The following is a 13,332-nucleotide window of genomic DNA, read 5'->3' on the forward strand; positions in this document are numbered from 1 at the left end:
CATGCTAAAGCAAGCAGCAGTGTGCTCTGATGTGGTTCCCACTGCTTATCCTTCTCCTCATCCAAAGCTTTGCTGAGCAGCTAACACACCTAAGGCATAGTAAGGCTTCTGCTTCAGCAGAAGGGACCTGCTCGTCACACCTTGTTGTGGCCGCTCAAGTCCCTAGTACAGCAGTGGGAATGTCAGGATGCACACCTACACGCACGCAAAAGCACAGCCCTAGCTGCTTTCTCTCCCAAAAAACATTTGCTTGTGGGTTGAAAGTCTCAGGCCTCATTAGCTACAGCTCCTCACTTCAACAGAAGCTGAGTAGGATGAAGGTAAATTAAAGCACAGGCCTTCCCACTGACTGTTTAATGCAAACCCTGGAGGACATGCTGGCTCCCCTGAGCCTGCAGATGCTCTTAATTAATGGAGCACAAATTGAATAGACCCACCTCAACATGATTCATTAAGAGGACACAGATGGGCTCTCAACCATTAATTCCAGCTGAGCCCCCCAGAGCAGAACAGGGCAAAAGGATGGCCTTGCAGTCCAGCTAACCACAGCTGTGCCCCAACCAAGGTGAGGAGGGGGTGAGGGGTCAGGGACCAGCTCCCCCTGCCCGATAGGCCCCACAGCTACATCTGCATCTACCCACAGGAAAGCATGGGCATCAGCCTCAGTCTTCTCCTTACTTTTGACTTCCCTTTTGCTAAGGGTCAAGGTGAGGGACCAGGGCACATCTCCCTTATCCTCTGCCTCTGGAGTTTGAACCCTTCTCTCACCAGCTGTGTGCTGCTCAGCTCTTGTGTTCCCCCATCCTGGGACACATCAAGATCCATTGTGGCAGGACCTGCTGTGCCTTGCTGGCTCTGGAGCTCCAGAGCATCTCTAGACCTTTTGTCCAACCCAAGGACCAGTGGTTGCCCTGGCAGGTCCTGCCTTTCTGCAGACCCCATCTCCCCATTCTCAGGGATGCAGTCTTAGGTCCCCCAGCTCCTGCCAGCTAAGAAATGGAGGAGCAATTACCGCCACCCCAACTGCAGCCCACGCAGGTGGATTTCCTTGGCAACAGGGCTTTCAGTCACTCTTTGCCTGCTGTTCTGCTTTTATCAGCAGTGCAACACTGAGGAGTTAATTCCCATATGGGGAAGGAGTGAGGGTGGCTGGCATGGAAGGGCTCATGTATGAAGTGATGAATTACCCACCGGTAATTAACACCCCAGGACTCAGCTCTGCACTAAGCTGTTTGCTGTACAGTGTTACCTGACAACACACCGTAGTCAGCAGGCTTCTATTTCTATCACATCCATTAACCTGATGGCTCGGTTATCCACCTTTCCCTGTTCACATGCTTTGCTACAGCTTCACAGAGCTCCATCACCTCTGAACTATCTTTTCATTAAGCTTTACATTTTTGAACAGTGGGAGCCATTAACTGGTTTATTATGAAGAGTAATAAACAAAGAGGCTGAAAGCAATGAAGGTGAAGAACCGCTTCACTCTGAGGATGCTTTTCTTGGGCCCTGTGGGCCCTGGCGCAGGGTTGGAACCAGCCCTGTGACTGTGGGCTCTTGTGGATGCCTGGTGGTCACAAAAGTCTCTTCCGTCTTGGCCCTGTCCATGAGAAGGATTTCATAGGCATAACCCTGATTTCAGTGTATTCAGGTGGGGGGATTCACCAGCCTGGTGCATCTTCTATGAGAGTTCAACCTCTCGGAAACTGGGAAATGTTGCAGGCGCTCCAGGAACTAACTATATGCCATAAGTAAACCATGGCAGAGTGCCTGTTCTAGGAAAAATTGGGAAGATTTGGTTCTGAAACCTATAAGAGAGCAGGAACACAATAAGTGAAAGCCATGGCTAATTTATGCCTGCAGTTAAAGTGACTGCAAGTGCAAATGGAGTGAATCACTCCTGTGGCCACTTGAACACAGAATTACAGGGGCATGCTTTAAAAGTATGTGGTTAGGTACTGAATATCAAGAATGAAAACTGGTGTCTTTCCTGGCTGCTCCCCAGATCAGGAGGATAGTTATTGTTGCAGGAACCCAGGAACATTGCAGTTCAGGTCAGAGAAATAGAAGTGAAGCCCCATCTCTTTAAGACAACAGGAATGTATTCAGATGACAAAATTCAGGGTTTTAGTCTGACAGATTTTAATTCTTAGAAATGTAATGCTGTCCATGTTAGCCTGGACAAAGTGGAACAACTATTCAGAAATATGTTGTCACAAATTATCCTTCTCATAATTGAATATTCCTGGGAGGGAATGGTTCCTAGTTCTGATTTGACCATGGGTTCACAATGTGGCTCTGAGCAAGCTAACTTCTTCCTGCCTCAGTTTCCCTCTTCATAAAGTCAATGAAATGTTACCAACCCTGGGACTGGCATAATCAGGCTGTGGGTAAAAAAGAGCCCTTCTGTGTACACACTGCTTTATGGAGGCAGAAGCTCACATTACTCTGACCTGTTTTCAAACATTACTGAGCATTTCTGGTGGTGACACGACAGAGTATGCTGAACGCAGACATTTCAGACATTTAACAAGTGTGTCTTTTGCCTCCACTAGGAGAGTGGGAAGTCACTCCAGAAGAGCCCTGGAGACCTGAGTTTCCCCATGACCGGACGGGAACGCTCCGAGTATATACGCTGGAAGAGGGAGCGAGATCAGATTGACCTGGAGCGACTGGCACGTCACAAGAACTCCAAGGGCGAGTGGCGACGGGCTTGGGATGTGGAGAAGTCAGAGCACATGTAGGTCCTCCAGTGTCTTTGGGTGGTTTGTCTGCAGCAGGCCATTTAAAGCCAGTGATAAGACCTTGTGCAGATGTTTGTTGTTTATCGAATTCTACGCTGTCATCTGCCTCTCCCTGACTAAATCCATATCGCTACCTCTTTCTCCTGACCATGTCTGTCAGTGGGACCAGATACCAGAGCAATTCTCATCTTTTCTTTCTGACATGAGGTCTCCTACCCTGACAGGAGATATTTTATGCTGAGGAGGATTGCCTGCCTTTGGTCCTACCACGACAAGGACTGAGGGAGGGAGGGGAGCATGAATTACTGTTCAGTCTGCATCCAAAGGGTACTCACCATCTCCACATGGACAGGTCCAGTGTCAGGAGGGTGCAGGTGCTCTTCTTGAATCAGGAATGGACAAACTTGTGTTGCTAGCCCCCAGCACAGCCCCACTTGTTTTTCCTTTTCAATCGCAGGATGGGCCAATGTGCTTAAATCCTCCTCACCTCATGAACTCAGCCCTTGTAGGCACTGTGGTGTGAGGGCCACCTATATGGCACAGGGGAAATGCTGGGGATGGTAACATGGGAGAGCTCTTAATGGGGTCTGACATTTCCCCTTTAAACATTGCACCTCTAACTGTGCTTGTATAGCTGGATCACAGTGTCTAGAAAGCTTTGGAGGATGATGAGCACCTGCAGCAGGACAGGGTTTTGATAGGGTGCAGAGTTAGCGGATGGGTTTGCTGATAAAAGAGTTTATACAAGGCAGGAGGACGGGACAACCTTTTGTCTGAAAAATAGGGCTGAATATGTAGACTTTCAGTCAGTGAGACCCCCATGGACAGAAGTGAATTGACTTCAGTGGATGCTGAGTGTTGCTGCCAAGACAGCTCTGAGCCCTACTGTTCTCCTGTTTATCCATTTAAAAGAGAAAAGCCATAATACTCAACAAGCAGGATTAGAAACCAAACAAGTCTGATCCACAGGTCTGATTTGAGATGACAAGTCCTGAAGCTGCTTCAGATAGTAGCTAGAAGCTTGGGAAGCTGCATGTGAGCTTTGTACAGTTAACCTACAGGGATCTATAGGTTTCAAGAATGTTCATAGAATTAAATACATACATATAAGTACTGATGTAAAGGTTTTAGAGGTTCTCCTTTGGGGTAGAATTGCCTCACAGCCTCATTTCTCCTGGTTAGTGCATGCAGTTTCAGCTTCAGCTGACAAACCTGCACTTCCTTGCCAGTAGGCAGGTGCAGAAGGGCCGATGGCTGGAACCTGCATCGTCTTGAGGTCTCCTGCCCACGCTTTTGCACACTGGAGGAGAATGGTCAGGTCTGACAATGCCTGTTTTTAACCTGCAGGTTTGAAGAGGACTTTGTTAAGGATGGGGAGCCAGCCTTGGATAATCCCAGCAATAAGAAAGGTTGGCAAGGGACACCTAGATTCTGTCCTGACGCTAGTGAATGCTGATCGTGCGAATCCCAGTGCCACAGCTGTCGTGGCTGTCAGTTGTGAAACTCTGCTTTCCTGGGCAAATGCCTCTGCGCGCAGTGTTGGGGTCTCAGCCCTCTCTGCTTTGCAGAGTGCTCAGGGGATGGGATTTGAGCATCTGGGTGCTAGTGCTTTTTACCTTCCCAGGGAGAGCAGTGGCACGGTTTCTATAACCTTTTACGACACAATACGGAGGCTCAGTACTGCCTCCTTTCCCAAACAGTGGTTTGAGAGGCAATCCTATTCCAGAGCACATCATCTCTGATCCCTGTGGCACATGCTGGCTTCTTTACTAGCATAAGTCCATCACGACTCCTGTTTCTCAGGAGATGGACTGGCAGAACAAAGCTTTCCCTTGCAACACCCTATTTGAACGCCAGGCTCTCTGCTACATGTCCATTACAGAGCCTCACTCACTTTTGTGCGTGCTTTGCTTTGTCCTTTTAGGGGGAAGAAACGCAAGGAAATTCCAGCACAGGTCCTTTCCTCCCAATGGGAGAGGTGAGTAAACCACATGATTCAGTTGTGTCATCCCACTCAATGCCAGCACCTCCGCTATACCCTCACGGAAAGAGTTCTCTGCAGGCACTCTCACAGACTTGGAGTGCCTGTTGGACACATATCACGTGGCTGCTTTCCTAGCCCTGTGATAAGGTCTGTGCTCTGTGGCAAGTAGAACAAGAACAGCCTCCCAAGAACAGCACAAGGGAGACTGAGTACAAGGGGTAAGATGTAAATTCACAATTGGATTTTTTTAATAGAAAATGAAGAAGAAACACCCCTAAATTCTCACTTTGTATTCATTGCTTCAGAAAATACACATTTAGTAGGCATATAGCTTCAGAGGCTTCCCCTTCCAGAGGTACTTTCCAGTGATACGGGGATTTTAGCCCTTTCAGTAGTCCGTCAGACAGTTCTGCCTGCTTTTGCATGGTCTTTCCAACCTGTCTTCTAGGTGGAGGACAGCACAGCGTGAATGTGAACAATCCCGGTCCCAAAGCAATGAGCAGCCGAGCCAAAGGAAAGGACAGACTGACCGGCAGAGCCAGAAGGTAAAGGTGCTGGCAGTAGTGCCACAAACTAGCAGTTAATTTAGTGGCGTTTGTGGCACCTGTAGAGCGCATCATCACTGTACCAACCCACTGCATCAACTCTCTGCAGAGTAGCTGGGTGGATAGGGGGGCACCGTTACTCTGGGACCAGATTTGGGTAGCACTGGCACGTGCCGCAGGAGGCTTTTGAACGCATCTTATCTGACTTCCAGGCATTGCTGACATGGGGGACCAGACTCCAAAAATAGTTCCTAGCTGATCCAATAGTAATTAGGATTGAGAGTACAGTACAGATGTCTTTTCTTCATTAAAAAAAATCTTATATATCCCTAAGCTGGTGAGCTTAGGGTGAGGAGGGAAGTGGCCTGTTCCTGCCAGCTGTGGGCAGCACACAGCAATATATTAATGTTCACTGAAGCAATTTCAGAATATCAGCAAAACTAAGTGCATTTTACAGGTTCGCCCACATCCTCCCAGGGGCCCCCCTCCCCTGCTGCTCTCTGTAATTAAATTTCAGTGCAGTCTCCAGGTTTCTGGAGCCACACTATCTAACGGTTTAATAACAGTGATCATACAGCGCTGCCATGCCCCTTAGTAGGCAACAAAAGGATGAAGGGTTGATTGCATACCCCAAGCCTTTTCATTTATCCAGAACAAAAAACCATTCCAGTAACCTTTAATGTTAGCATTCTTCTACCATCCAGATCAGTCATGACCACACAGTTAAATAGATGCACAAACTGATATGTTTTATAGGAGTACTCACAGCATTACCCAGAAGACGTTAACTGGTTGGAGGTCAGCTGCTGCTTGCTGCTACTTGGTTGAAATTAAGGGTGGGAGGCAGGGTCTGTGCATGCAGAATTCTGCTGTCAGGATAGTATTAGGTCTAACGTGCAGAGCCTGACACTATATCAAGCCTGGAGTTTTTTTAATGTTGCTTTTTTTTTCCAGTGACTGTGCTTTGAGGAAATGCACCTCAGCAGCCACATCTCTCAGCTAGTTAAGTTCTGAATTGGGAATCTACTTAAAGCGTAAAGATAGGTTGTCCTCTGTCTTTCTAAGTCCCATTAGTTAATCATACTTTTCAAAATTTAATTTAATTCTGATAAAATGATGAAGAATAGTATCATCAGCATGCAGATAATCAAATAAAATTGTTTGGAAGTTACACTGAACCCCTTTCCATTCTTCAGCTCCATCCCCAACATGTGCTTTGGAAAGAAAAGCTGCTGAGCTGTGCTCAAGCTTGCTCTCCCCCAGACAGTGACTGCAGCACTAGGGAATTACAGCAGTTCCCAGAGGATGTGCAAGATGGGCATGCCAGTAAATTTGCTTTATGTTGTTACTTTATGTGAATACCCTAGAATGCTTCATACTGCAGGCTGGATGTTGCTCTTCACAACCATGAAGGATACAGTGACTTCGCACAGTTCTGCCCTGTCTGAACATGCCAACCCATCAGGCCCAAATCAAACTCCCAGACCTCAACAACTGCCCTCAGGAGCAAGTGTGGTTCAGAGGTTTGCTGCCAAAATTTGGTTATTTGTGATAAATGCACAAGAATTACTTCAAAAGTTGCACTGGAGAAGAGAAACGGAAGGAAAAAATATGTCCACCCAATAATAAATAAAAGTTAAATGGCAAGTATCAGCTGAGCAGATACTGCTACCCTTAATCTAGTAGTAAGATTTTTAACAGCCACAAATGATCTAGGCTTTAGGTCATCATCCTTTTTGAAAGATAGCACTTATGGTATACAGCTTTCCTAAAGTCACACACCAGTTAGTTTTAGTTAGTTCGTTTTGGGCTAAAATGGATTCAAAGGGAAGGCTACTAATGCAGAATTGCTTCTAGATCCCCCTGAACTTAACTGGATCAGATTTTAGTAGTCCTCCAGGCTAATTAGAGAACACCATTTCCTGAGACACCTTTTCTTTGGACTTTGATCCGTCTGTTCTTTTAAAATAAATGCACATCTAGTGCTGTGCCCTCTGCTTTGAAAAGGGTTCAGAGGACAGCTGATTGCTGCAGAGCAGATTGTGTCTCATTGTGGGACACATACTTGGTGTTCCCAAGGGCTGGAAGAAATTGCACAGAACAGGGGCATTGTGGTCTCCCTGTCAGTGTTTGCTGGGAACATTAGTTATACTCACTGCAAAGATCGCTTACTTCCTTTTTCATCCTTTCTGCTGGGATCTTCTTGTTTTTCTGCTTTTCAGGGTTTGGTGGGAAAGCACAGAAGGGAGCTTCGTGTGGTGGTACATCTGATTTATTCTGGTCACACCTTCAACTGTTGGCCATGCTCAGCTTATCTCACCATGAGAGCTGGGATGCATCTGTGGGCCCTTCTTGGGTGTAGAAAGTGTGGGATCAGTGAGTAGCTCACCCAGATGTAGCACACCCCTGGCCCTGCCCTCTCTTTGCTCCTAAGCAGCAGAATATAAGGAAAGACTTCAGAAAATATGATGATGTTAGAAGGACTTGATGACAAGATAAGCCTCATGCCTTTCCAGTGTTTAATCTTAAAGTTTAATCCTAATACAGTCATTTTCTGCTCTGAGGACATTTTAGCTGTACAGATTAGACGTGTATAGTTGGTTAAATATGTGCCGGGAGTACACTAAATGAAAGAGCTGTGTTGATTTTGTGTGGCGCCTTGGAAAGGACAAAGAGTTTGTTGCTTCCCTTTTATAGGCAAAGCAGACAGATGCATCACGCAACGATATGCTCCCTCCTTGCCACAGCCTGCGGGTCAAACAGCTGCACCCAGATCCTGCCTCGGGTTCCATCTCTGCACCAGTCAGACCCCGGGGAAGGGATGGGAGCGTGCCCAGTGCCCTGTCTCCATCTCCTTTCCTCCTCTTCAGCAAAGACTTATGCCCCAAAGTGTGCCTGTGACAGACAGATGCTGACTGGTTTCCAGAAATCACCCCAGGGTCCTGAGATGTTTCTTTCTCCTTCTGTGCTGCGTTCTCAGAACCATGCTCAGAAGGAATGCCTTGGCGAGCTCTCTTATGGCAGAAATTCAAAGAAATAATTGTGGGCTGGGACTCTGACTGGCCAGCTTGGCGTGCTGTTTGACGACATCTCGTTGAGCTGCCCCTCGTTAGTTGTAGTTTCTTCCCGCAGTGGTCTCTTTGACTCTTCAGCTCCAGAGCTTGGCTAGGTCGTTGAAGGCAGCCTCCTCCCTGCCAGCGGCTAGGACAGCTAGCATCATTTCAGACTGCATAGGGGGTATCGGCACTTTTAACTGCTGTAATAATACAGTATTATTCCGATTATTCCCTTGCTTTTCTCACGCACACCCCGCCCATTTAACAAGAGGTTTATTGCAGTGGGTGCAGCAGACTTAAGCTCCCTTATGCCTTGCACATCCCTGCTTGAAGAACACGAAAGCCAAAGCCCACCAGCGACGTCAGCCAGTTCAAAGTGACAGCTGTCTCTGGGATCCTTTCTTTGCCTGGGAAGAGGGGAAGCTCAGCTGGCCAGATTGCACGGCAAGATTTAGCACCTTTTGTTGGGAGAGACCCAAAAGGTGTGCATCAGAGAGGATGTCTGGCTTGTCATGGGCATCCACAGCCTGTTACTTTTGTCACAACAGACCAAGAAGGTACATTTTCCAGTACATTTGTGCCTCCAGTGCAGAGGCTTGGAGGCATTTTAGGGCATCTAACTCCTCTAGGGCTGCTGGGTTTAGTCAGGATATTATTCATACCCATTTAAAGGCTTTAAGGCCCCAGAATGGCTGGTGCTGGCATCCTGTTTAGATGTCTAAATTATCTTGCTGATGAAATTATAAAATCTTATGTACTATTGTCTCCACAGAGACTTTTATTCTTTTTCTTTTTTCTCGTTTTATTTAACAATGAAATAATTCATCATACTCTTCCCTGAGCATCCTCCATTAGAAATGGGGCTAAAAGGTCGCTTGATTTATTTTTTTCGTTCTTGTTTGCCCTTTCAGTACTTCTTACTTATCAGCTACCAGCATGGAAAATCATGGTTCATTTAAAACTACTAAGAAGTATCTTAAACACTACTGAGATGAGTAGCTGGAGCATGGAGTCATGCCCTAAAGTCCTTACCTTCACCTGTGCACTTTGGAAAATCAGGGGAAAGAGGAAGCCAAGCATTCATCTGCTGCTGCATGGCCACCTCCCTCAGCACCATCCTGATAGAATCACTTCAGAGTAGCTCCCCTGCCCATCCATCTCATCTCATGGACTTCTGCTGCTTCTGCATCCTCTGTTGACCTGGAAGGGGTCGCATCTGGCCGTGTAACCTTGTCTCTGAAACTGGAAGAGCATCCTTTCTTCCCCTGCTTCTCTTTGGGAAGATCCATTCCTGAAGCCTTTCTTCTCATTTCAGAAAGGCTCAGGGTGCTTTAGGGGTGCTGATTATTCCTTACCTTTGCTCCTATCTGCCCTTTACCACTTGCCAACTTCTCTCCCGTTTAAGTCCAAGCGACTCAACAGCAGTGGTAAGAGCCATTTGGATCATGATGTCTGTGGTGATGACTTCCAGCTGCACCTTGTCCCCAAAACAATTTGGAGCCACGTTGCTGTGCGAGCACCTCCCAGGGATAGCACTAGCTATGCTAAGGAATGTGTTGAGTATTTTTGTTGCGTGTCAGCGATTCGTAACGCACTCTGGTGTGTTAGTGGTAATGATGGGGAGGAGGAACACATCAGGCTGAGGTGTTGATTATTTCAGAACTGCTGTCTAGCTAGTTTTGGCTATCTTTAGACCTGTGGGGGTGGTCTGTTCTGGGCTGGCTCTGCAGGAACCATACAGTGGTTGAGTAGGCAGAGCAGGGTGAGGCAGAAACCCACAGTCAGCACGTCATTCCTCAGCTTAGACGTTTATCTGGGGAAAGTGGTCAGCAGACCCACAAACGCTGATGCTGCATGCAGACGGAACTGGTAACAAGGGCAGCCCGTGCCCAAATTTAACACTATTGACTCTGTGTGATGGGCTCTGCCTATATAGCCCAACTTTCAGAGCTCTTGCAGGGTACTGCTGAAAATACACCAGTGCTGGGGGCTGCTTCCAAGAACAGGGCCCTTTTGCAGTTTGAGTTGGCACAGCCAGTGGCAGGGACCTACCCTGTGTTCAGGACAAGACCTTGTTGGCTGTGCTCTGTGTGCTGGGTCACAACTGCCCCTAAACCTTAAAGGATGGCTCCAAGCTGCTTCATCCCCAGGCTTATTGAGGACAGTATACCCAGCTCCACGCCCTCAGAGAGCCTTCAGGTGCTTGCAAATGCAACTTGCTCCTGCCCTAGGGACTTTGCTGAGTGTGAAATAGCTTGATGTGATCGTACATTGGAGGCTGTGATGGTAATGCCCACACAGTTTTCACAAGGGCATGTGGGGTCACCTTAACAGTGCGCTTTTGCCTCTGGAAATGCTTGACTCTGCAGTCACCTTAATGTGTGTTTTCATTTCTTGTATCTTGGCCTAAATTTGCCAACTTGAAGAGGCCAGAGAGCCCAGCAGAGTCTGTCTAGAGAAGAATTAAATCTCGCGTACCTTTGCACATGTATTTTAAGAGTTTGTGTCAGGGACGACATATATACGTATACATTTATATATGTGCACGTGTGACACAATTCACCAGGCACACGTACGAGAAGGGAAGGGTTTCTAAGGCCTCCCCTGCCCAGTAGCTCTGCATAGACAAATTCAGATCTACATTCACCCTGGCAAGTTCAAAGAAGCAAAAGACAACACTTCTCCATGCAGCTTTAAGCAGAGCTGTTGCCCTCTTTAGCATGGGATGTTGTAGCTGCTGCAAAATTTATTATGGGGCCAAAATGCACTTACACAAATCCTTGGAAGAGACTGTGTACGGAGTGAGCATGACTCAACACAGAGATACCATCTGAAGCTCAGGAAATTCCAGAGCTGCACATTTCTGGAAGCTGGGTAGGGAACTGGGGAGGTGTTAAACACACTTGCCCTCTTTTCAAAGTCTACCCCAAGCATCTGCCAGTGATCCTGAGTGGGCAAGAGGGCCTGGGTGAGCTGGACCTTCAGTCTGACCCTTATGGCCATCCTTGCAGCCTTCCACATGTCCATGCCTACCATCTCCCAAGGTACTTCAGAGCAATTTTATCCTTCACTGTCTGCCTCTGTGTCTGCCGTTGTGGAGATCTGGGATGTTTGGGCACTGTCAGACAAGCAGGACCAGGCTGTGGCAGACATCACCATAAGCATATCACCATATATCTTATTAGTCTAACAACAAATGTCTGTTCTGGCAATTGGGTTTTATGTTTTCATTACATTTAGAATTATAACAGCCAGTTTATTAAGATTTAGTAGCCTCAGATGACTGCCTCTGGATGGGCTGGGTGTTTTGCAGTTGCCAGGAAAAGGAACTGGATCAGTTAGGTTCACCACCTTTATCCGTTTTTGCCTGGACGAGGGCCTCAGACAAGGAATGGATGGACATGGTAGAAATCCTTGCCCAGGCAGAGAAAGTGGCTTTTTGATATGAGAAACCGAAGGCCTAAATTCTGCATTTTTTTCCGTCACAGATGGGATGCAAAAGAAGGCGAGGACATGTCTTTTCTGAAGGATGACCCTGACAGCCAGGTGAGTTCATCAGTTCAAGGGTGGCTGCTGAGTTTACTCAAAACATGCACTATCAGGAAAGTTGGAGGCTATTAGCCAGTGCAGAGAGGGGAGACCTCTGTGTTGGAGTAAATGTGCCCCTTGCTACCACTCTCCAGGCGGCATGATGTGAGAGCAACTTGACTTCTTGCATTGGCCCTTATATTGTCAGTATAACAACCCTCACTTAGTCTGGTCCATACATCACCTACATTCTTTTGCTTCCTTTAATGGCCTCAGCAAATTTGTTCTCGTGTTTTGGGTATCATCATAGACAAGGAATATTGTATACTGATCAATAAGCTGACATAAACATATCCTCCCTTTCTTAGAGGAGCCTTGGTATGGACAAGCAGAAGAGCAGAGGTGAGGAAGGAGTGGAAGAGAACTGCACAGCTGAGCTGGAGGAGAAGGTGAAACAGCCAGGCCTCCAAGATCATGGGGCCTCATCATCACAAAGGCGAAGCGGGAAGGCCCAGTCTGCCCCCAATGGCCAGAAGGAGGAACGGAGAGGAGTGAAGGGGCTCGGCATGGAGGTCTCTGTGACCAGCACAGGCGACTCAGAGCCAGGTCCCAAGCCGAGTAAGGAACCTGTTGAGGAAGATGGCAATGGAAAGCCTGGCACTGCTGACATCTTTCAGGAGGAGAGCACAAATAGCAGTGCCTCACAAAGTAGCCTTCCAAATGCTGTGCAGGCCACCATGCATAGCAGTGAGCAGACCTTGTCATTGCCCATGGGAGATGATTTAGATGGCGCTGGCTTTAAGAAAAACATAGCTTCAGAACAGGAATCCACTGAGGACTCTTCAAATAGCCATGGAGGAAAGACGGACACAGCAGCTGAAGACAGACTGGATGCAGGTCAAGGACAGCTGGTGAGACAAAGAGGGGAGGAAGTGACCCAGAACACTGCCCTTGAGGGACAAACACTTGCTCTGAAAGGAGTTGAAGATGCTGAAGGCACTGAACACACAACCAAGCCTTTGCCCCCAAGGAAAGACAACTCTGACAAAACTGTTGTGCCTGAGCAGGACACAGCAAAATCACAGTCCAGGGAAGGGGACCAGCCTGAAGATTGCAAGGACAAGGACAGCAGGGACACGCTCAACTAACAAAGATTGCATCAGCTTGCCTGAGATGGAAGGTGAGTTCCTGACCCCACTCTCCATGGCGTTTGCTATCTTGTAACACTCACAGCCATAGTACAGGTCCATAGTTCAATTTTCTGTGGCCATAAAGACAACATACAAGATAACTATTCAGAAGCGTTTGTTACCAGTGATAGGGATCCCTCAGATATCCTGAAACTGTGTATCACAAAGACCTGCCCTGGAGCAGATAGGGAAACAAAGGAAAGTCAGACAGGAAAATCTGTATGGAAAACTGGACTGCTGAGTCTGGTCAGTGACAGGCATTAGTCAGGGCACAAGCTGAAACTA

The 13,332-nt window shown here is 47.4% G+C and overlaps 1 protein-coding gene across 5 annotated transcripts in view; it reads left to right on the forward strand.

Annotated features, from left to right (window-relative positions):
* CCDC9B (coiled-coil domain containing 9B) overlaps positions 1 to 13,332 on the forward strand; it is a 55,722-nt gene that overhangs the window by 31,578 nt on the left and 10,812 nt on the right. For all 5 annotated transcript variants that reach the window (XM_013198357.3, XM_013198356.3, XM_013198354.3 and 2 more), the window contains 6 exons: positions 2,556 to 2,740; positions 4,092 to 4,153; positions 4,669 to 4,722; positions 5,177 to 5,273; positions 11,818 to 11,875; positions 12,226 to 13,037. In XM_013198357.3, the coding sequence (XP_013053811.3) occupies positions 2,556 to 2,740; positions 4,092 to 4,153; positions 4,669 to 4,722; positions 5,177 to 5,273; positions 11,818 to 11,875; positions 12,226 to 13,005 (1,236 nt within the window). In that variant the 3' untranslated portion in view covers positions 13,006 to 13,037. The remainder of the gene's footprint in view (positions 1 to 2,555; positions 2,741 to 4,091; positions 4,154 to 4,668; positions 4,723 to 5,176; positions 5,274 to 11,817; positions 11,876 to 12,225; positions 13,038 to 13,332) is intronic.

The sequence above is a fragment of the Anser cygnoides genome, chromosome 5 (genome assembly GCF_040182565.1).
Source record: "Anser cygnoides isolate HZ-2024a breed goose chromosome 5, Taihu_goose_T2T_genome, whole genome shotgun sequence".
Taxonomy (NCBI): domain Eukaryota; kingdom Metazoa; phylum Chordata; class Aves; order Anseriformes; family Anatidae; genus Anser; species Anser cygnoides.